This window comes from Rhipicephalus microplus, chromosome X (genome assembly GCF_043290135.1).
Source record: "Rhipicephalus microplus isolate Deutch F79 chromosome X, USDA_Rmic, whole genome shotgun sequence".
NCBI lineage: Eukaryota > Metazoa > Arthropoda > Arachnida > Ixodida > Ixodidae > Rhipicephalus > Rhipicephalus microplus.
The window spans coordinates 111,062,961-111,087,013 of NC_134710.1; the positions used below are offsets into that span (position 1 = coordinate 111,062,961).

General features: G+C 40.2%; 1 protein-coding gene across 6 annotated transcripts in view; it reads left to right on the top strand.

Moving 5' to 3' along the window:
• Positions 1-24,053, top strand: part of LOC119186599 (transcription initiation factor TFIID subunit 4) — a 133,860-nt gene that overhangs the window by 70,122 nt on the left and 39,685 nt on the right. For 2 of the 6 annotated variants that reach the window (XM_075877422.1, XM_075877419.1), the window contains 10 exons: positions 1,333-1,392; positions 4,537-4,554; positions 9,917-9,958; positions 14,640-14,774; positions 14,871-14,966; positions 15,677-15,796; positions 15,901-15,990; positions 20,199-20,321; positions 20,411-20,557; positions 21,709-21,893. In XM_075877422.1, the coding sequence (XP_075733537.1) occupies positions 1,333-1,392; positions 4,537-4,554; positions 9,917-9,958; positions 14,640-14,774; positions 14,871-14,966; positions 15,677-15,796; positions 15,901-15,990; positions 20,199-20,321; positions 20,411-20,557; positions 21,709-21,893 (1,016 nt within the window). The remainder of the gene's footprint in view (positions 1-1,332; positions 1,393-4,536; positions 4,555-9,916; positions 9,959-14,639; positions 14,775-14,870; positions 14,967-15,676; positions 15,797-15,900; positions 15,991-20,198; positions 20,322-20,410; positions 20,558-21,708; positions 21,894-24,053) is intronic. The other 4 variants (XM_075877418.1, XM_075877420.1, XM_075877417.1 and 1 more) reach the window with 3 other exon arrangements.

Below are 24,053 nucleotides of genomic sequence, written 5' to 3' on the forward strand. Positions count from 1 at the left end.
TGGCTACTGAAACTGACTAATTATTCATGCTGTTGGGGCTTTCACTCTGCTGTGCTTCTTATATTGGGGAAAGGTTAAAAATGGTGTGACATTTGGCATGCCCTCTTCAGGGAGAGTACATGGGCATATGATGTGCCCATGCGTATTATATGTGCTTCAGTACACTGCTTCTTTGAACAGTTGTATTTAAGACTCTGATAAGTGTGAAAATGAGCTCCCGAAATGCCATATAAAAAGTATGAAAACATGTTCACAGATATAAAAAGGATGGAAGGAAAGCAAAAAACATGATGTATATATATTTATAGCCCAGTATATGCAGTTACTAGATGCCATCTTGAGTTCAGTCTTGCTCATGGTGCTTCTACTATATTTACTGCATCCTTTTAATTGAGAAGGTTGGAAGGAAGTTGAAATGTAGCTTCTGTGTTATTGACTTGAAAACACTCCTGACACCAGAAGCATGTTTCCTTGGAGACCTCGCTTACATTACTAGTTTGTCAACAATGTGTGCCTTGTCGGAAGCATCTGATTGTCTTGAGTTTATAAAATGTTTGAGTGTTAGATGAGTGAAACTTGTTTGCATTCTCTCAAAGTTTCTGAAAGTCAGTGGCAATTGCATGGAGGTAATGAAGGTACACATTGAGATGAATCAGCTTCATCCACTGCAGTACTGGATCAATTTGGTTGACAGTTTCATTGACCTCGGAGCCACATAGACTGTCCATCTATATAACATGACTAGTACTTTAAATGATCTCTGTAGCTTGATGACTCAGCCACATTAAACATGGGCTTACAAGACTCTTGCAAACATGTTCAACTAAGTGAGATCACCTCTTTTTATGCAGTATCATTGGAACGAATTTATCTGTCCTAGTTGCCCCGAAAAGAACTCTCTTCAGTGTTAAAATATACAAGATGAGCATAGCTCATATTCAGTACTTAAAGTGGTCATTATGGCGTGCAGACAAAGCAAACTTGCGCATGGTATTATGTGCAAGACATTTCAAAATTGGGCTTAGTGATTAGTGAGGATTGTAGTACAGAAGCATGTACATGCTGCTGGTCATGACTGGACAGTTGTCCCCCCCCCCCTCCCCCCCAATAGTAGATTTTAAGTGCACATCTGTTGAATTCAATGTGGCAAAATAGTGACATATTTTTAACTATAGTTAAATAAAATTATGTATTTAATAGCTGGCAGTGTTTTTTTTTTTTTTGCTTATTCTTGCATTCAAAGCTTCCTAACAAATGTTAAGCTGGAAGATTATTGGTATATAGATAGAGGAGTTGATTTGTGCTGGTAGTTGAAGAAACCTATCATTACAGAATTGCAGACACCAAACTCCTCTAGTTCGTCGTGCTCCTATTCACGAGCACATGAAACAGGTGAGAATAACATATTTTTTATTGTTTCCAATTGATTACAAACTATATTGGTATAATTTGTGCTGTTCTACTCATAATTTGCATGTTTTGCCATTTTACCATCATTACACCAGCAGTGTACAGCCTCTGTCTGGATCTCTTAGGTGTGCGCAGCTATGGGTTTCTTAGTTCGGTTTTATAGTTGCTGTGTCAAGATACTATACCTTGTAATATGCCTGCTCAAGACTTGCTGGTTAATTTCAGAAATTTAAGTAACATTGATTACTGGGTCACTGCAGATTTCTTTTATCAATACATTTGAAGGTTTATGTTATTTACTTTTTATACAATATTTATAAGTTTACTATTTCATAATAATGTATGAGAGTAATGATCAAGCAACTATCATTGTATATTTTGTCAATGTTAAACTTGACAAAAATATTATATTCCACTTAGAATTTTATGCTAGCATCTCACTGTGGTAAATTATTTATACTTTAATAATAATGCATGTTGCTTAATGCCGGCATGCGTGTGGTTGCAGCCGTTTGTACTGCCACCCATTGAATCTTTTGAAGTGTGGAACCTACAGAAAGGTGGTGTAAATAAAATGCAGTATGCTCTAATTAAGCGGAACCTCGAGGCACCAGGAGAATGTGTCCCATTTAATAACAGTTCCATTCTCTGAGAGAGGAGCAGGAGTGCAGTGAACAAACCCAGAACCAATCATATAAGAGAGGCAGTTCCAATTAAACTGCTGTTCTGTTCAAGAGATTTTTGTCTACTGTAATTGTTTAGATTTCAGGTTAGTGGTAATATTCACATGCGATCAGTTTCAACAGTATTCTCACTTGAGCAAGATTACATGAGATTAATGGTGGATGTGTCAAGGTCTATGAGTGATAATGTTTCTGGCCTGCACGTTTCATGTGGTTGGTATTCTTTTAGACTGCTATGGCCCCTAAGTGATAAATCACATGCGGCTCTCGGTTCAAAAATATCATAAAAGTGGAAGTACTGTTTAAAGTGATTATCCGTGGCTCTAGTGCACTTTGCCAAGTATTTATAAGCACAGGAGGTTGGATACTTAAAGGGACTCTAAAGAAATTTCACTTCAGCTGTATTCTGCAAAATACATTGCATAATTTGCTACTACAATATTTTGCCACATTTTATGGATCACATTTTTTTCTAGATTGCATCCTTGTAGCTGGCATGCTCATCATGATCATGCACTATGCATCCTAGTATAGCCTACCTTTCCAGGTTTTTTCCCCCACATCAAAATAAAAATCATGCATCATTGTTCCAGTTCAATGCATACCCTCGTATTGTTCTCTACTATACGAAACTTTCAGCAATTATATTTATTGCGGCATTTTTTTTAAAAGCCCAGTGTACCAGTGTATCTGCACTATGCATAAATGGAAGAATCAACGCATAGCACACGCATTCTCAGGTGGCAAGCCAAACAGCTACTTCGTATGGCGACTTTCTGGGGTGGTCTGGAGTTGCTGGTAATCTGCAACTAAAATGGTGGCTCATGCCTTCCTCACATGAAGTGTATTCAGAGCTGTGCAACTTTAACCACAGGATGTTGGTGCATAGTAATCTGCACTTGTACATGCTGTAACGACCTCTGGTATCATTATCCTGTGTGGACATAGCAGGACATGTCAACAGGGGAATTTAATTCAAGGGATACCCGTGCATCATGAGAATGACTGGATTTTGAAATAATTGTGACTCATATGTGAAAAAGCCTGCTTTCAGTTTGCGTGCAAGGGTTTCTGTCTCTATCCTTTTTGGCACTAGCAAACCACGCCAACGGGAGGGGGAACTTGGCCTAGGTTGTGCACTTACTCAGTATTTTGTTACGCGCCATTGGAAATGTGGCAGCTGCAGTTCTTTTTTTCTGGGCTTTTTTTTTTTTTTTTACTGAACATGTGCATTTCATTGAGCCTAAACTTGTAAAATCTGGTGTGATTACCTGGTATCAAAATATAAAAAAATTTTAATTCATGAAATGGTCCTTAGTATCCCTTTAAGATTCTATAAAATTGCACTTTTTGTCATTCATATTCTCAAAACCTATCGGGTCATATGTACGGTCTCATTTTATCGCTGTGAATGTTGCATTGGCTGCTGCTGATGCAGAATAAGAGTGTTACACAAATGAGGAAGACCTTAGGAAAAAAAGTGTTTGTGTGTTAGTGTTTGTGTTCATGCAAAATGTGGCACTTGAACATGATCATGCCCACATAGATTATGCATGGCAAAAATAATTTTTGATGCGAATGGTTGCATGAAATTATGTAAGCCAAAATTCGGGTAATTGAAAACCTTTCCGTAATGTACAGTATTTGTCTCAAGACTGTACATTGTGTACTTTTGTGGTTAGATGCTCAAGCTAAACGTCAAGTCACCACCATATTTTTGCTTCCATAAGGATATTGCAGTTTAGCCCCAATTATGATTATAACAGATACAGTAATTTTTATCAGGCAAGGTTTTGCCATAAAGCATCTTGCTTCCTAATTGCACAAACTTGTATATCCACTGTTCTTTTACTAACATGGAATCTGAATGATGCAGTGGTAGCTACAGAAACCTCAAGTTTTTTTGTCTTGGCCAAATGTATTGAACTGTAAGCTTGTGAAAAAAATTCAGAGCATTAATTGTTTTAATTTACTGGGCCGTTTAAGATTATACATTTCTTTTTCTGTTTATTCTATTAACTATAATGTAACATCTTGCATGAAGCCTATCATACTTGATTTGCATAAAATAGCATTTGAAGGGGTAAATATGCTTAAGTTCTCACATGCCTAACTTTTCTACTAACTCCGGCTAGTTTTGGCTTTTTTTTTTTACAACTGACAAAAAAGTCTTGGAAAGGAATTGATCTATTTTTGGTTTCAGAAGGCTCCTAAATGAATTTTCTTCTGTATGGCTTTTTTGTGTTCAAGCGTCATACTAAAGCTTATGGCATGAATACATATTGTGAAACAGCATTTGTTACCATATCACTGGGTTAAAAGTGCAGTGTGCTTTGATGCTGTATGCTTTGCTTTTGCTTATCTCTATATTTTTGTGCTTCTCTTTGTGGTTCATGCTTTGACTTGCATGTGCTCTCATCTCAATTCCTTTTCCATCTGTGAGGCATGGCCGCATCTCCCGGTAAGACTCACCGATTCATTATGCATGAAGCATCTTGAATGCATGTTATGTGCACCTTTGTATATACATTTATTTGGTTATTTTCTTTAGGTTTAAAGATGACTTGAATGTGTGTACTACACTTTTAGCTTTTTTTTATAAATGTTACTGAGCAATGTTTCAAAAGTGATTTTTCATTTTGTACTGTGTTATTAAAGTATGCTTGCTGCCTAGTAAACTTAATGGTATATTTTGGAAAATATTTCCAAGTTTCTATTTATTGTCTTGATGCACACACACTGTACACTTAAGTGTCACGTTTGTCAAGCTACACTGTGCTTTTTGAGTGGTACACGTAATCAAAGAACTATTATATACCTTGTTCCTTCTCTTTTTGTGTGTAATATATTGTAGATAAGGGGAACCATGATCATTGATGAGAACATTAAAGTTTTCAAACAGCATTCCGTGTGCTAAACCCTGATAGTGGTCATAAAATGAACAAGAGCATTAGTTAACCACAACTAAAAAGTTGTGGTAAACGAGGCAAATCAATGCTGTGAAAGTAGAAAGTTGGGCTTGTTAGTTCAGGCTGAGGAGAAACAAGCAAAGGAAGAAGCATGAAGTAGAGAAAAGGATATGGATGGGTAAAGAGAAGGCTACAGAACACATGCCAGACTTCAAATCTGTGGTTTATTCTACATGCAGTAAACATACAAAAAATGAAAACATCATAATGTCGCAAGTGTGTACAGTCTGAGCCGACTGCAATACCATATGGCTCTACACTGCGCATTGTCTGTACAAGGGTAGCAATAGCTACCGACTAGCACTACTGTGTTTTGATTTTTGTCTAGTTAGCAAACAAGTGAATAAGGCATGCGTCACACGCACACACACACATTCGAGTGCAACTGCATCTCCTCTTGGTGTGCAGCCTTGTATACTCTGTTCATGTTTCATGACTCGCCTATGCTCACAGGCTGGTTTACTCGGTTCAGCATATTCTGTGACCGCCCTTTATGCTGAGAATATGACTACTAAACCACCTTTCTTAGTGGCTTGTGCAGAGGTTAAAATGCCGACACACATAAGAAATAGCTATATGCTTTGTATTCTCGTTGTACCTTTTCCTCTCCACCTTTCTCTTGGGCCGTGAACTTCAGCATCAGCTTTGTATTTTGGACCAGAATTCGACCCTCCACTCTTTTCACTTTCCAACGCCAATTTGCCATATCTTAGGGATTTCTACTTTACCTCTAGCCAACTGTTTTTGTCCATTCCATGATTAACCTTAATGCACACTTACATGAAGATGTGGGTTCAGGTGAAAATAAGATGTTTGGTATTGACTTGCAAAAAATTGTCAGTAAATATCCAATCTTATGTGCTTACTGCAGAAGTTGAAAAAAAAAAAAAACTTTATGCAGCGAGAGAGTTAGGTGGGTAGATTTCCGCATGTCTGAAGAATCTAAACTGGACTTTGCACATATTAATTTTTGTTGGTGATTTCTGCAAGATTTTCAAAATTGTGTTGTGCCCTAAAACACAGTGATAGTACTTCTGCACTCTGTGACACTAGTGGTAAAGAACGTGGCATTTTAAAGGTATCCTGAACCACTTTTCAAGGGATCATGAAATAGCCGCACCATCAGAGTTTATTGCCTCGCAAATCAATTGCCACAAAAATTTCTTGAATCTATCAAGAACAAGCAGAGTTATAGAGATTTGATGAACACATTAAGTGCTTTCCATCTTTTTTCATTCAAAATGAGGGCAGTGGAAGCTACACTGGGAGGGATGACGCGGGGAGAAGAAGCTTCGTCAGCATGCACTGTGAAACGCAATCGCTTTTTTCTGGTTTGAATCTGGTGTGCGCAAGTGTCGTGGCTTTCTAACCTTCGCACATTATAGAGCACTGCGTTGGCGCATGGCGGCACCATCAATTTTAGCGCAATATAGAATGCTGCGATGGCATGTGGTGGCACTCCATGGCGAAAAGTGCATCTAATCCAAATGCTACCCTCGATTTTCGTCAGCTATTAGCCAATAGCAGCAGTGACATGGAGCTGACACCCTGCCTGCCAAAGAGAGTGGACGGGCCTTTGTATGAAAGGAGTGCATCGAAAAGTGACAATTCTGTGCTGCACTTATGAACGCTTCTTCCCATGCATGACTGCAAGATTTGGCTGTCTAGAGCAGAAACCAGATGCTGCTTTCTGCTCTATTTCACCAAGCATGTAGTGAGGTTCAGGACACTTTAAAAATTGATTGAATAGCAAAGAGACAGTACTGCTCCCAAAAGTTACAGGCTTGAAAAATTATCTAAACAAACTTAAGAACTATCTGCAGTAAAACATCGTTGATTCAAAGTCACTGGGACTGTGAAGAATCTTCAAATTGAGCAAGAATTCAAATTAACGAAACATACTAAAATTGGGGTGCAAGGAACTTAGAAATACTGAAAGTAATCAGCAGTGGTCATCTCCTGTGCCACCTAGTTTGCTGCTCCAAGGGGTATGTTTTCGAGCAATACCTCTTCTTAATTGTGTCACAAACAAGAGGGAATGGCAGGCCTCGCTGCTGTCAGCATAAAAGTAAATAAATGAAAATAAAAAAATGCAGTCTCGTGGTCAACTAAAATATGCGCCTGCATAAACAGACAGGCTTCACTGCAATACAGTGGTGACACGCGGGCAGCACGTCATATGCTCCCTTCAGCGTCGGCTACCATTCGCCCATTTTATGGTAAAATAAATAATTTAATAACGGACAGTGTTACAGAATTCGTTATGTGTTTTGGCAGGAAAACATGGTCTTTTTCTTCTTTTTTTTTTGAAGTTCTCGGACTGACTTTCAGAAGTAGACACTGCTGGCAAAAACTCCACCAGCAGTGTAATGTTTGAAGCAACCGCCGATCGGGGGTTTTCATACATTGCAAATTGCATCAGGGTGGCTTTTATTAATTTTCTGATGTTTTCAGAAAAAATTAGTTGGTCAAGATCGATGCGCCAATGCTGCGAGAAGCATGTGATGTGCTGCCCGCGTGTTTTTGCTGTGTTGCGAAACATGTCTGTTGCGAAACACGTCTGTTGGGAAACACGTTTTTCGCTGGTGCATATTCGAGTGACCACAATTATACCTTTTTTGTTTTTTTATGTTTTTGCACTGGTATAAGTGAAGTTGGGATGCTTCACCTGTCACTCATTAGTATCAGTATTAGTATCAGTGCACTACATCGCCTTGTGGCTCCTAAGGGCCGTTGTTTCCGCAGATTTTCAGCGTAATCGAAATAGGAAATGTGCACATGGCACTCAAAGTTCTCCAATTAACCGGACTGTTGCAGGCCGCTGCTTCAAATCATCGACTCAAACTTAGATTGCGAAATGCGGGACCTCTGATAGCTTTCGAATTAAGTGGGATATCAAAATAGCTGAGATCGAATTAATCAGGTTTTACTGTATTTTACACTCCAAAACCAGTTTTTTTTAAATGAAGCAGCATTGAAAAAGCATTTTTCATTTATTATATATATTGTCTCCGATAGTCATGTTTCACTTTAGCATGTATCTTTAGCTTATGCTGATCTTAGCAGCCTCTTTCTTTTTATCAGCAAGTTTCGTGGTTCAAGTCTACAAGGTTTAGTCTCTCCTTGCCTCGACATTGCATATTGGTAAGGTGTGTTAATAATACCACTGCTTTTTTTATCACTGTGCTACTTTCCTCGCCCTGGCGTATCTATGTAGTGTCTGCTTTGTACTGCCCATTACATTTAGCACTCAAACATGTGCATACACACACACAAACACATAAAAATAGCGGCAGTAGAAAGTCTGGTGTGCGACTGGTAATCTTCTCTTTACTTGCCCATATCTTTTTATGTAGGAATAATATTTAGTCTCTAGGCTAATTAGTACTGTCCTGCTTGTCCAAAGGAACTATCTGATGTGCTGTAAAGGTTTCTGTCTGTTGAAATAGTAAATAATGCTGTACATCATCATTGCCAATAACAGTAATAAAAAAGAATATGTACCAAGCTAGAGCAAAAAAAAAATAAGTCACCCTCCACAAGATGAAGTGGTGTGTCCTTGAAAGAACACTATAAATGCTTTGCATTTAAGCTCGCATGGCTAGACTTCAAAAGTTTTTGTAACATAGTCGCAGTCTTTAATTGGTTAACTTGTGTAGACTTTGAGCAGCAGATATCTTGGAACCTTGACCACTTTGACTGACATGAAGGGACAGCCACTGTTAGGCAACTCTAGCCTGGGATTTAAAGACTTAGCTTTTATTTTGTATGTACATGGACTGCCTACATGTGTCAGGTATTGCCATAATATTAAAATAAACTATTTTGGCTGCTACAGACTCATTTTTAGCTATAGTGATTTCATTTTTTACAATTTTGTGATGGAAGACAGAGCTAAGAAAATGCATGGGATGTCCTTTCAATGAGAGGAGTAGAGAGGGGGAAAAAATTACCTAAGCAGGAATCCTGCTTGAGCGATAAGGACCAGAGAGCTTATTTAAATGAAGGAGGGGGTGTTGTTTAAAAGATATTATCATCTAGCAAAGATTGTTTTCCAGCAGCATCATGACTGCACCTTTTTAAGAGGCTTTATCTGGTTGGCAGTAAAGAGAAAAAATCTATTGCCACATCAAATGCAATAAAAGTGCACAAATAAAGCCAGTACAGTTCATCTGGAAGAATGATGCACCAATTTTTTTAAATACATACTGAGTGGTGTTAGCGAGGCTCCAGCTAGGCCCATTACGATGGAAATCATTTTAGTAGTTAATAGTGTTTGAATAATTGAGCACATAGCCATTCTATACAGCACTGCATCTTCTTCCACTTTGTGCTTATCAGTAGCACTCAAGGCACAAATGTTTGTGAGCACGGCAGTTTGTAGTCATAATGACGTGGAACTTCAGTTGTGCTGCCCTGAATTCCTTGGTGCACTCCAATGATTACTTATAGAAAGGCAGACTGCACCATTCTGCTCATATACTCTTGTCAGCTGTGCAGTCTTCCTTCTCATGGTTCCCACTCTGGATCACTATTAGCTACTGTAGTGTTCACATTGAAGCTAGAGCATTGTTTATTTAACTCCTTACTGTAACTTGTAAATGTATAAATTGTTTTGGTTGTTTGTTACGTGTGGTATGGAAAGTGCATCCAGGCGCTAAGCAATAAGGATTTGATGCTTACTCGTGCATGCATGATGCAACATTTTGTAACTTCGTAGGTTTTTTAAACATACCTTATGAGTAAAATTAAATGACATTTATTCACTAGGCAATGTTTTTCTTTTTCATTTTGAATGTGTTCTTGTGTATATGCTTGGTAGAGAAGCCTAATAAGTAATTTATTGCTTTACAGAACCTTGGAACCCAACCTGTGCAGCAGCTTCAAGGCAGAAAAGTATGCTATAATTACAACCCTCTGAGTAGTTGTGAGCTTAGCTACACCAGAATGTATTTTCTGGCTTCAAAAATTACCAATTTTACAGAGTCGGCCATCTTTCGAAGTCCCATTAAACAGAATGACGTAATAAAGGGATCGAAACTGCCAAGTTCTACATCTATTATGAGAATTTCAATGCAGTTGTCTAGCACACTTGGGCTGGTTTCAGTATGCTGCAGCATTCAATATCCAGATGCACAATTCGATCGGCCATTTATAGTCATTGTTGCCTGGCATATCATTATTGGTCGAAAAAACTTTAGAGCTCTTGCAGTTTAAATGGCTGATTACAATGTAGTTGTCACCACTCCCGTCTGTAAAGTGTTGGCAAATAGCTATGTGTGTTCTGTAAGCGTTTAAAATAGGCCACTTTTCAAGTAGCCATCGAATAATCTCAGTATCAGAATTTATTGCCTTACAAATCAATTGTTACGAATATTTCTTGAATGTATAAGGTAGAGTGGAGTTGCAGGGGTTTGTCGCATAGTTTAAACACTTTCTCTCTTCTCTAGTCCTGATAAAGGCACCGAAAGCTGTATAGGGAAGTGTGGCATGGGGGAAAGTTACATCAATGGGGTACATAATTGGAATAACACAGATTAAAGAAAAGAATTTGGAGGGAGCAGAAAGGTCAGGTACCCCATTGATGTTAACCCTACTCGCCAAACAAGTCTTACGAAAGTTACATCAGTGTGCATTATGACCTCCAGCACACATGATAAAACTCAATTGTTCTCTCCCATTGCAATCCCTGTGTGAGTGTGTCTCACTCTGCAATGTTAGCAGACTGTGGAGGGTGGTGTTGGCATGTGGTGCCCCCCCCCCCCCCCCCCCCCCATGGCAAGAAGCGCATCTCATCCAAATGCCACTCTTGATTAATGTCAACTATTGTCCAGTAGCATGGACGACTTGCTCTTTGCTGTCCAACGCACCTGCTATTCGATGTCGAACAGCAGACACTGGCAGCTCCGGAGAGAATGAGCACAGGCGTCTGTATGTGAAAACAGGGCACTTGAGATATTGGCAACTTTGTGCTCTGCTTTTAGGTTTTCTGTGCTGTTCACGACTGCAAGATTTAGCTGATATGTTCATAGCCGTGTCTGTTATCTGCAGGATGTGTCTCACCAAGCCTGAAGGGTTGTTCTGACGCTTATAAGCTTTGTCTAACAGTTAAAATTAGGATATTGAGTGCAGATCAGCAGTCATCACAGCCACTAAATGGGTGAATTCATATCAGAGGTGTAGCCAGAAATTTCTTCCTTTCAGGAAGGTTGATCCTCTCCTTAAGGCTACACGAATGATTGACATGTAGGGTTGGTGTATTGAATGCTGTGCTGAATTTGGTGCAGTTGTGTATGGGCGAGATCATGCACTTTGACCAGTTGTTGACATGCTGGTATGGTACGCCCGGGCTCAATCTGCCACCCTCTGGCTATGCAGCAGACTGCTACTAGCGGTCGAATACTAGTAGCTAATGACTAGTCAGCTTATCAGTCTCCTTGCGAAAAAGTGTTAGAAACACAACTGAGGCTCGCAATGCCCAAACAGGTATCCTGAACTTTCGAAGACTGTATCATTGTGTGTGGCAAAATTATAAGACTGAGATTACTTCTATTATGATTTTTCAGGTGTCCATAGCTAAAGGAATGTTTTATAGATGGTGTCATTCTTGCTACAACTAAGAAAAAAAAAAGCTTTTACATATCATGAGGACATAGCCGAGCGCTTGTGCTGTGCGCAGCCATTTTTGTTTACTTATTTTTTCAAGATGGCTGGCCACATAGCACCACTTCTTGGCACTTAGGGAAAGCAACACAAGACTATTGGGGCATGGCTGCTCGATCTCCCCTTTTGGTGTGGCCCGCCGAACGCTCCTCTACGCATGTGAGAGCGCTAGTTCTCTTTCAACCCGCCGCATCGGCTATGGCGCTATATGTCGGCGACGCAGGTCTTTCTCCCAAAGCTCCCTTCAACCACAGTGAGCTATCTGCGCCGGTACTTTCACATGTGCTTTGTCATGCTCTCATGAACAGGTTGCATCAATTTAAATGGATTAGTGGTGGACAACCAAATGACACATATTAGTGCAAGGAGTACGATGAACGCAGGAAAGAAGACAATCCTGGCCGAGCACATGTACTATGCTATGTCACTGCACGTTAAAGAACATCAGATGATCGAAAATATTCTAAATTCTCCACTCTGGCGGGGCTCATCATCATATATCCTGGTTATGGCACGTAATACCCCAAATATGATTATTATTACGAACTAATATTTGTGTTGTAATTATATTGTTCATTTGCTGTAATTTAGACCTTTCACAAGCTATTTCAAGCCCAAAGAAATTGAAATTTACCCCTGAATAGCAACCAAATTGGGCTATATATGTAGATTTTAACCACTTTATAGACTTTGAAGCATTTTGGTGACATAGGCACATTGGTGAAATTATTGTGTTAGCAGGCCCGACATATGGTCAGTAACAAAAGCTATGTTTTTTTTACTAGATGTGCGCTGTTAGACCAATGTTGTGCATGAAATGAACCAATGCCTAATATGCTTGTAGCAATATGCCAAAGCCAGTTATGTAAAACTACCTAGCTAGACCAACAATAATTTTTTTGTGGGTAGATGGTTCTCCATATAGAGGCGCTCCATCAGATGCACGCGGCAAGTTTGGCTGTCCGATTGAAGCAATAAGAAAGCACAAGATTCTCGTCTTGTTCTCACTCGTACGATAACCCAACATTGCGATAATAATGTTATTGTGAATCAGGCCAGTGGCTGGGGGGGGGGGGGGGGGAGGGGGTTTACCAAGGAAAAATAATGATAATGGCTGTTTCTCCAAAAGATTCCTGGCTACGGCAGGCCTGTTGTGCACAATTAAAATAGAGTGGCTCCAAATTCTGTGTAGACAAAATAGCCAAAGTTAATATGCATTTTATAAAGGTGTATACTGTGCGTATTTATTTTCACGTCGTGACATATTTATGTCCGCGACATATATCTGGGTGTAATGTGAATCGGGCAATAATCAGTTATGATTATTTTTATAAAGGTATACTGGGCACATTTATTTGAGCATCGTGACGTATTTATTTCTGCGACATACATGTAGGTTTAATGTGAATCAGACAGCTATCAGTAACGTTTCTTCGTAAATAGGCTCACATGTATATGCATAATTTATTCCTCAAACGTTGTGAGATTTCATTTACTGAGGGCTTTGCAGAAAGTGGTTTCCAAAATTGTCTGAGTATGTTTTCTAGCGAGCTGCTAAGAACTCCACCCAGTTGGCCACAAACCAACTCAATAGCTTCTTAATATGGAGTGCGGACTTAAACATAACAGCAGTCTGGAAGAACAAAATGCCATCGAATGCTGACCAAACGACGGCAGGATACGACTGTCGCGAAATAGGGAGGATGGGATTGCACCTTCGCACGACGCAGTGCTGGCATGTGCAAGGGGGGTCACCTCGGCAGTATGCAGCGCCCTCACCTCCCGTCGGGGCCGGTCTGTTAACTTTTGCTTTCAGCGCGCTTATTTTCTTTTGTTTGGGAGGCGACTCGGCAGGCCACACCAAAGAGGGAAGATTGAGCGGCCATGATTGTGGCGAGACAAATTTGAATGCGTGAATTTTGCATTGTGGTTATCTGTGGCTTTTTAAACAACGGTACACATTCGGGTACTTTGGGACTGAGAAGGTTAAGAGTTGAATGCAATAGCGATATTCCCGTGAGCGCACACACATGTAATTGCCTTCTCACTGCTAGCCTGCCTTCGCTTCTCGGTGGAGACCCAAACAGTACCGCTAGGAAAGGCAAAGTGCAAAAGCCCTCCAGGGCCTATGTTTATTTGTATTTATCATGGCAAACACTGATTTTTGGCTCGGAACCAAAGACGTCACCGCCGACATTGACATCGTAATTGCTGCAAAACGAGCTGTTTAACGCTATTGTGTTAAAGCAACAAAACTTACAAACTGTGGTGTAATCAATTTCTAGAGCCTGCCCAGGTTTGTTCCCCACAGTGGTAATTGAAAAACCAACCTTGCACGACAGCAGCACACGGTACTCAGTTTTGTACACGGACACAAGAGCCTATATTTCAGTAAGTTTTCTTAAGCCTAAATGTTTCAAGTCACAGAGCCCTAAAAAATTAAATAGCTAACGTACGCTTTATTTAGTATAACCTGGCTAAAATAAATTGAAATTATACACTATTGAGCAATCCATCTTTGTCACCAATGGTTTTGTTGTTTCTCACCTGCCCCATCACTTACTCACGATGCAAAGTCAAGTTTCGTGTCCTGGCTTTTAATGTTGTAAAGCAAACATTATTGGTCTAACTGGAGCAGTTGGATTGAGAAATTTATTTCAGTTGCTGGCTTCTAGCCAAAAATTATTAACCTGTGTCAATAGCACGGCACAGTTTTAAGAGACCAGGATGTTTTAAGTGACCAAGAAGAGACCAAGACACAGCAGATGCAGTGTGCTCAGAAATTTTGTGAGCCTGGAAGTGTCCCTTTATCATGCACTGTTTGAGGAGAAGGCTTTTGATGTTTACGTTCACCATAATGGGCTGTCAGTTATTTACTGGTGGTATGTTTTTTTTCCAACTTTTTAATTTGCAGGCCAATGCAACACCAATGGTGGGAACGGTCCTGCAACAGGGTCAGCCAAGTATCAACATTGTGCCTACAGTGCCCAGCAGCACCCCAATCCAAACACTGGGGCAGCCGCTAGCACAGCAGACTGTAACAGTCAAGGTATATGTTTTTTCTTCTTGCTTTTATATATATATATATATATATATATATATATATAATATGCATTTGTTCACAATTTCTTATTTTTGTTTTTAGGTGGCAGCCACTACTACTACAGCCTCTGTCACCCAGCCTCTCACCATTCAAACGACTGTTGCTAACAGCCAGTCTGCTGCCACAACGCCGTCTCAGGTACACATAGTGGCCCTCTCAAGCTTCTGTTTTGTTTACTTCGTGCTTTATTCAGAAGCATAAAACGTATAGTAGGTAGTTATCTGTCGCTATTTAATTAACTTTTGAATTGTGCAGTTTCTTCCAACATGCATGAGTTCATGTAGTGTACTTTGTAGAAATTAAGAGTGCCCTCCCTTTCCGCCGTGTTTTTTAGCGAGGGCGTTGTGCGAGCCCTGCACGGCTTGATTGCCGGGACCAGCAATAAGCAGGCCATGGCTATAATGCCAGGCCTTATTTTCTGGTTCAAGGCACACATACCCTTTCCCGGCATTGAGACGCCTGGGCACTGCATGTGGCACATGATGCTTGCATACATCGCTGTGCCATGTCTGCCTTCATTGGCCACCAATGACAGCCCCGGGGCCCCCTCTCCACTTAAGCTTGTTTTTCTCTGGTGCTTTTTTGCCCTGGGCAGATGCTGTCAGGCTTGCAATGAAAGATTCATGCGCTGCCTTGGCAGGCATCTTCTCGTCCGCGTGTTTGGCTGTTTCCTTTGTGCAATAACCGAATAGCCGTAGCGCCGCCGGCAAGCATGCTCAATCTGTCTTATAGAGCTCACAATGCTATGATTGTCACTCTGTGCTGCATCTTAGTTTAACAAATCTGCCATTAGAGCCTTTTCTCCATTGTGTCGGAGAGTCAACGAATCCATGTTCTGCACATTGCAGATGTCTCCAAACACTGCCAAGAAAAAATGCAAGAACTTTCTGTCCACTTTGATACGGCTTGCCAGTGATCAGCCAGAACAAGTTGCCTCCAATGTCAAAGGTCTCATCCAGGGACTTATTGTAAGTAGCATGCTTACTATCACAATATCTTTTTTGTTTGTTTGTTTGGTAGAGCAGCTTGTAATATGCTCTTTTTTGTTTTTGTTTTTTTTTCTTTCTTGCAGGATGGAACGATTCAACCTGAAGACTTCACAAATCAGCTTCAAAAGGAGCTCAACTCTTCGCCACAGCCATGCCTTGTACCATTTTTAAAAGTGAGGCTTGCTTTTGCGGAAACATTTTTTTGTAGATGTTTTTTGTTTGAAATGTAAGCATGGTATATCGTCACATGATTGCGGGTAAACTTTTTTTTATGATAATGCAAGCACTACCAGTTTCTAAGGCAAAAGTTTCACTTGAATGTTACTCTTGTATTGCAACTCTGAAATCACAGTGGACCCTCTCACTTAATGCTCGCACATGCAAGCACAGAAAGAGAAAGTTAAGCACCAGTATGAGCAATTATTGTAAATCTGAAAGTTGATTGGCCATGCTTGAGTCAGTTAGTAAACTATCAATATTTTAATAAAGCCAATGAGAAACTTCAATGAGAGAGCTGCCATATGATTGTATTGGAAGAGAGCCATCAATGAGGAACTTCAAAAATTATTTTCTGTCTTAAAATAAAACATAACAAATGTAGTGATCAAACATGCCATGCAAGATCTATTTTTTCGCTTTGGATTGAGGTGTCAGACTGATTTTTAATAGGAGCCCCCACGTGATGCAAATTTCGTCTCAGTGTGGACAAAAATGATGGTTTTCTGAAATTTGTGATTGTTTCTCATAAAATTTAGAAACTTCAATGGTCTTAAAATATTTTTAGTGCAAAATATACCTTCTGTGAATTAAGTATTTATTACTCAGATATCCACAAATAGTGAAATAATACAAGGGAAAAATGCATACAACATTTTGGTGATATTTCTGGAGGCATACATGGCAGAAAAACTGCAGTAATATTATTGAGCTTCAAAAACCTTACACAAGGGCCTTGGCTTAAAATGTGAACCAAATTTGCCTTTGTAACAGAAAGAACAATACTCTCAAAATAAATTTTATAAAAAAAAAAAAAACTCACGAAGCACATTCTGGGAACATTCTACATGACCAAAAATTAATTCCGTCTGAAATGTTTTAGCAACTCACTGTTTTTAATGCAAAAAATTGGCCCAATTTTTTCATATATATCAGATCTTCACTAATATGGCTAGGATGTTTAGCGTGGAATGACTCTGTATATATAGACCAGATTATTTCTACTCTTGCACCTATGTTTAGAGCAAGCATGTGTAATTTCAACCTGAGCTATCATCATTCGGCCCGCCCACTTCCAGGGGCTGCTGTCTTGGTTATATTTGTCTGATGGCGAGCAAAGACACGTGGCTAGCACAGCGAAGGTGCGATAAGGACAGGCCGTGTATTATCGTAATTGTCTGTTATATGTAATCAGCAGCCCCCACTAAAGATGGCTGCCTCCTGTAAGCTATGAAAATTCTGGTCTATATACGAAATACACTACAAACAGTGATAAGCAATTGAGATAGCGGTTACATGCCAGCATTGCTGTGTGAGTAGTGATACCTATATAGTGCCAACACCAGTTTAATGCAAATTCGCTTATAGATTTCTGCTTCCCCCTGGGAGGCCGTAGGAAACACTCATTCACAAACTTGTTTGCATACAAAAGCTCTTCTATGCACTGCCATTCCATGAGGAACGCTACGGTTTGTTGCGGGTCTGCTGTTCTAGTTGTTGCCACTAAGGCTGTGCTGCCTGTTATTGTCTTCATCACTATGTAATATTGTTTATTGAATAAAGTGCAAGTGCCTCTATAGCATAAAACAATATAAAAACTATAATTTTATATGTTCAACATGGTGGCATCAAATAGTTGCTGTTGACTTTGTAGAAAGAGAATAAAATGAGGGAAAGGCAGGTAGGTTAACCAGAAATTGGGGCATCTGGTTTGCTACCCTGTACCAAGGGAAAGGGAATGGTGAAGAAAGATGAGAAAGAAGGTGAAGAGCAATATAGACGTTCGAAAAAGAAAAAAAAAACAGGGCAGGAGTGCTATAGCCAATTCAGTAGGCCACTACCATGCTAAAAGTTCGAAAAAGCCTTCACTGATTTTCTGTGCGAGGACAGATCATGTGAGCTTTCGAGCGTTGACTGTTCTGACAAGGGTCTGTCATCAAGGCAGGCTAATGCAGCAGCTAGCGGCTGTCTTTGCACGCTGTAGCGATGGCAGTGACAGACAACACGCACTGTCGTTTCATTGCTGCTGCAATGATCAGAAGCAGCACTGGCTTCCATGTTGACTATGTAGGTTTTCAATGTTTCTATCACATAGTACTATGTATTCTTACAAGATGGTTCAACGAAAGATTTAGTGTGGCTTTCTGCGGCAATTTAATATTATAACTTAGTGCGTTCAGTGTAATTAGCTCTGTTACCATAGTTTGTGTATTTTTGATTTCCACTTGTCGTGGTATGTTCTGGGCAGTTGTCAGTCTTTTTTAAAAGACACTAATAATAAAAACGATTTCACCTGTACTAGGTACATTAGCCTCTATGGTACCACAAAACATGCAATAGTTCATTCTAAAGGAATAATGAGGGCTGTTGTCGCATTCTTTTTTATATCTTTTAACGATTCATTGGGGCCGATTTTAACGATTCATTGGGGCCGAGGACAGAAAAGAGTAGCATGAAGTGACAAAATCAAGAAATGGACCTTTTTCAAGCACACGAGCGCCGGCAGCGGGTGTGCTAGTGCTAATGGAAAAAGTCTGCACGCCGCAGCAGTCACTGCTCTTACACTTAAGCTCACCGCCTACGCCATGCCAGCAATTCTCAAATGAAATACGTCCGACAAGTTGTAATGTATTGCTGTGTAGTTTAGTCATGAATTATTTCTCTCTTTAGTTTTGAAGACCTCTGTATGATTTTCATATGGCTAGTTTTTTTAAAGGGTCACTGTTTTCTTAAAGGGTCACTGTTGAGCCAGCTCATAAGTTCCGAAATGCCTCTCTCTTTTCCTTTTTTTTTTTTTTTGACGCCCGCTGGTATGCCTTACAGCATGAATTAAAAACATTCAACTCGGTTTTCTAGTTTCTACAAGTGGTCAATGATATTCGTGGATCCATTTAGAATCGGCATCTCGGCACAATTAGACACTTAAATCGGCAATCGGCACAATTATCGGCACGATAATTAAATCAGCAATCGCACTTAAATCGGCAATCGGCATGATTGCTTAAGACACTTAAATCGGCAATCGGCACGATTGCAATCGGAATTGGCAATCGGCACAATTAGACACTTAAAGCTCGCTGTTCAAACAGAAAAAAAAGACGCTCTAAACGAGTGCACAAGTATACAGAGGACAAGCAAACAAATGTCACAATTCCTCATCGTGTGGCAGCAGGGTGCTCCTTTTGTAAACGTGGCCACAGCGACGAGCGAAGTGACCTTCGTCATCTCTTGAACTGCGGGTCTGATAAGTGCACATGCAGGAGAGACCATGCTCCATGGAGTGTCGACCACTGGAGCGCATACTACCCAAGCCCATTGCACCATCTCGCGACTGATAACGAAAATGTGCGAGAGTTTTGGGGCTCTGAGGCGTGCCAAAGGGTGTATAGTGTATATAAATAGCTTGCCGTTATCATCTTTGACAACATTCGCTCTGTGGCATAGTGGTTATCGCTGGGCGCTGGGAATCGACAGGTTGCTGGTTCGACACCGTGCAACAAAATCTTCCCTTCTCATTTGTTTTCTTTGTGATCTGTTATATATTTGACAATGTCATTTCATGACAGAAATACGTCAGCGGAGTCGTGGTGGATCCCGACATAGAACACTCTCATGTTAAAAAGGTCTATTGGGAGGAATAAAATAGAATCAAATCTTGAGGTCAGGGGGGGATAAAATGTAGATCATTTTCAGAACCATTTGTCTTGCAATGGACATGAGATAGGAGGTGGGAGATGATGACATATTTGATATTTGAAGACTTTTTTTCTTATTTATGTTCACTTTATATTCGAAATATCAACATTTGCACACCCCTAATATTCAATGTTTGCGCCCCGCTGCAGTGGTCTAGTGGCTAAGGTACTCGACTGCTGACCCGCAGGTTGCGGGATCAAATCCCGGCTGTGGTGGCTGCATTTTGGATGGAGGCCGAAATGTTGTAGGCCCGTGTACTCAGATTTGGGTGCACATTAAAGAACCCCAGGCGGTCAAAATTTCCGGAGCCCTTTACTATGGCGTCTCTCATAATCATATAGTGGTTTTGGGACGTTAAACCCCACATATCAATCAATCAATATTCGATGTTTGTGGTAGTACTTCAAGTCATGCTTGATTTTAAGTAGAGTTCATTATAGGCTGGAATATCTTGATGTGTGTTTTTCAGAAAAGCCTTCCATACCTGCGACACTCGCTTATGACGAAAGAGCTAACCATTGAAGGAGTGCGGCCACCACCACAGGGTGCAGTTACGCTGCCATCAACACCAACCATTATCCCAAATATTCAGGTTCGTTGCACCGTATTCACACTAGCACGGCACACGAGTAAATCCTAGTAGTACGGACTCAACTGGATAAAATGTATTCGATTTCCCAGCAGGTAGCTGGAGTGGCGCGGCCAACAGTACCTCATTCGACAACCCAGGTACGGGTTGTGGCACCAGCGAACCCCGGCTTAGCAGCACAGCTGGCTAATTCGACACACCTCCACAATGTCCTGGCACAGCACCAGCGGCTGGTTACGGTGGGTTACTGTTTTGCACCTACGCCTGTCAAGGCTCTCTCAGAAAGTTTTGAGGGGTGGAACAGGTTTGGGATGGAAAGGAGAGGAAAGACTGCTCACCAGAATAAATTAAATTATTATCTTTATTATCTTTTGTTTTTTTATCACATTTAGATAGTAGTTTGAAGGAAAAAAGTGTAAACGTAAGAGCTCGTTTTGTTTGTTAGACAAAATAATATTGAGAACTAAAAGACATAAAGTTTAGCATTTCATGCTTAGCCAATAGTGTTAAAGCTCATTGTACACATGGCACGCTCACTTAGACTTACCCTAAACTTCAAAAATATTTTCAGAAAATATTTTCAGAAAAACATTTCTGTTTCGTGTTGACATTAATGCCTTCTAACTCTCGTTTTATGTCAAACTGAGCAGTAAGGTCAGTTTTACCATATTTCTTCAGTTGCACAAAAGCCACTTAAACTTTCAAAAAGTCTGATTAGCCAACACTTTGCAGGCATTTCCAAATGTGAGCATTTCCAGAAATTTAAGTAAAGCTACAAAAAGGGATTTAGTCTTTCGAATAAGCACATAGAGTTACATCTACAGACAACTTGTGGAATAAAGTTCTGGATCGTTACAATATTCTGCTCAAAGGCATTGTTCACCCACGAAATGTTTAGGGGCAGCATTGGTCAGCCGTTTAACTGCACTGTAGAGTGGCACTTTTCAGTTACCATGGGATTTCCTTCATTGCAAGAAAAACTTCTGCAAAATATGTGCACTCTTCTTTGAAAGTACTCTATAACTGCAGTGTGGAAAGGTGGGGCTTAGAATTTAATCATTAGAAATATGTTTCAGAAGTGGTAATGCATGTAAGAGTAGCAGGAACTGCTTGGTTGTGTAGTTAGTTGCAGGAGCTTTAAACAATGCACGTTGAATGTGACACTTTATATAATTAATATCTGTGAGGACAGCTATATCTTTCATTGACCCTCAGTCGTAGGACTGATTGCTGAGACTGTAATGTGTAAACACAAGTTCATAGTAATGTGTGTTAAAAGTGTGTATACAATTGTAGTTAGGCTGCATTACTACATCGACATAATAATAATTGTGTGCACAGTCTTTTATGGAATGCACCCAGTCTGACTTCATAATGTTTTGTTTTATAGCCACGGCCAGCAACATCAGTCGTAGCTCCTGGAACGAAAAGTTTGTTGGTGACCAAGACAAGCAACTTGACGGCAGCTTTGTCACCAGCCACTGTTGGAGCACTGCAGACTAAGGTGGCCACGCCTGTGGCAACTAGGACACCTGTTGCTGCCCTCAAAGAAAAACGTACCTATTCTTCACTCAGGTATGTGGATGAAATTGTTCTATATAATTTTGTCTAAGCTCCAGATTTTGGTACAAACAGTCGAACGGCAGTAGGCAGATGAAATAAAAACTGCCAATATTCTCCTTTCTGAGTGTGTGCCTGTCGATGGCACACATTGTGCTTCCTTTGCTACACAGAGCTATGTTAGACCACATGTTAGGATCAGGTGTGGAATCCAGCCATTCGTTGGGGTCCTGACTCTCTTGCTTTTAGTAATTAATATCATCAGGAGAACCTCATCACAGCATAAATACCATTAATTTATGCTCAGAGTGGTCCCACTCATTTGGCATAATCAGTTATGAGAGGTGGACAAGCACTGAAGGGAGGATCAAAGGTACTGGCACAGGCTTTGGAAGGGCCGGTCCCCATACCACCCCACCTCTGTATCTTCCACTGGTTATTATCAGCCTCTGTTTGTTTGTTGTATTCACAGCGGGTAACTTTTCAATTTAGAGAATTGGTGTAGCTAGGTAAGGTAGGCCCAGGCTGCTATCAGGATGTTTGCAGAGCCTACATCTTTCATGTAAGCCGTAATACATGTTATTTACACTGATATAGTAGAATCTTACTATAACGAAGTAGTACATATAGGAAGACATGCTGTTAAATCACAGTTTTGATATTTCATTTATTCTAAGGATTTCTTGCATTTTTTCCTAAAGCAAGACTGAAAGTTGATACTTCAGCACTTCTGTTGTCACGTACCTACGTTGATCATGTGCATTTGCACTCTTTATTCTTGAAGCCTTACAGTTCCGTAACATTTTGTGTTACGAATTTATATTATCCAATGTCTTGAATGTTGTGACCCGTTTGCTAACATTCTATACGTTTACTGGTAGTTGGGGATTACCACTGCCACAGAAATATAACTGTGTAACAGTTTTTCTGGTTGTGAAACCAAATTTATGTGATGCTATCTATTAATTGTGCCACATAATTATATGATTGTAGTCGTGTGCTTCTTATGGGCAGATAGAACTGGACGTGCGCATTAAAAACCACCACAACACAGGAAATTAGAACCTCCTGTTAACTGCATGATTACTGCTGGCTTGCCCTGTGATCAAATGGGCGTTATCCTAATAACAGTTTGCGAATGACAAATTTTTTCTAAGCTAAACAAAGATGTCACTGACAACCTTGTCACTATTCCTTTTAAAAGGACCCAGGAAAACGTTTTCAGCGTAGTCAGAAAACACTGCCAATTAATAGTTTGATGTTCCTGAGAATGTGCGACTCAAACATTGTCGCGCTCAGATGTGCAGGTAAAGGCTATGGCACCACTTTAGAAAGGAAGGAAAAAAAGACAAAAACAACAACAGAGCGACATCGACACATTAAAAATTTCCACATATGCTTGTTGTGTGGCAGCATTTGCCAAGCAAAGGAAATGATTAAAAATGCCGAGTGTTTCAAACCAGCTGCACCACTGCGGACACTTGGATGCACAAGCTAAAGCTGGCGCACCACTTTCGAAAGAAACAAAATAAAAAATGAACAAAAAGACATCAGCTCATAAGAAAAGTTCTACGGACAGTAGGCTCTCAGTAAACAAAAATCTGTTAAAGAGAACTGCTGGTAAATGAAACAAGTGCTTCTAGCAAGATTGGTTTCGTTCTTGCATTCTGCACCCCTGTTCATCTAGCAGTAAATGCAGCATGTGTTAAACAGAACATATTCTCCTGGTTCCTTCTAGGTTCCGTTTAATGAGAAGCTGTTGTATTCTCAATTGTGGCAGCACATGCCAAGAAAAAAAATGATAAAAAATGCACGCATTTTAAATTAGCCACACCGTGTGCGTGCTTGGATGCAAAAGCGCCGCTTTTGAAATAAAGAAAAAAAGGGATGGGGGGGGGGGAGACATTGGCACACGACAAAAAATTTCATGTACAGTAAAACTTACTTAGTTCGAACTCGGTTATTTTGTAATCTCACTTGATTCGAAGTATTTCTATGGTCCCGTAATTTGCAATGTAAGTTTTGGGCAGATAGTTTGAAGCAGCAGTCAGCACAAGTCCGGCTAATTCAAAAACTTTATGTGCAGTGTGCCAATTCCTGATTCCGATTTTGTCGCAAATGGGGCAACTGTACTTTGTACAGTTGCTTTGTACAGCAAATGTACTTTAGCGACAC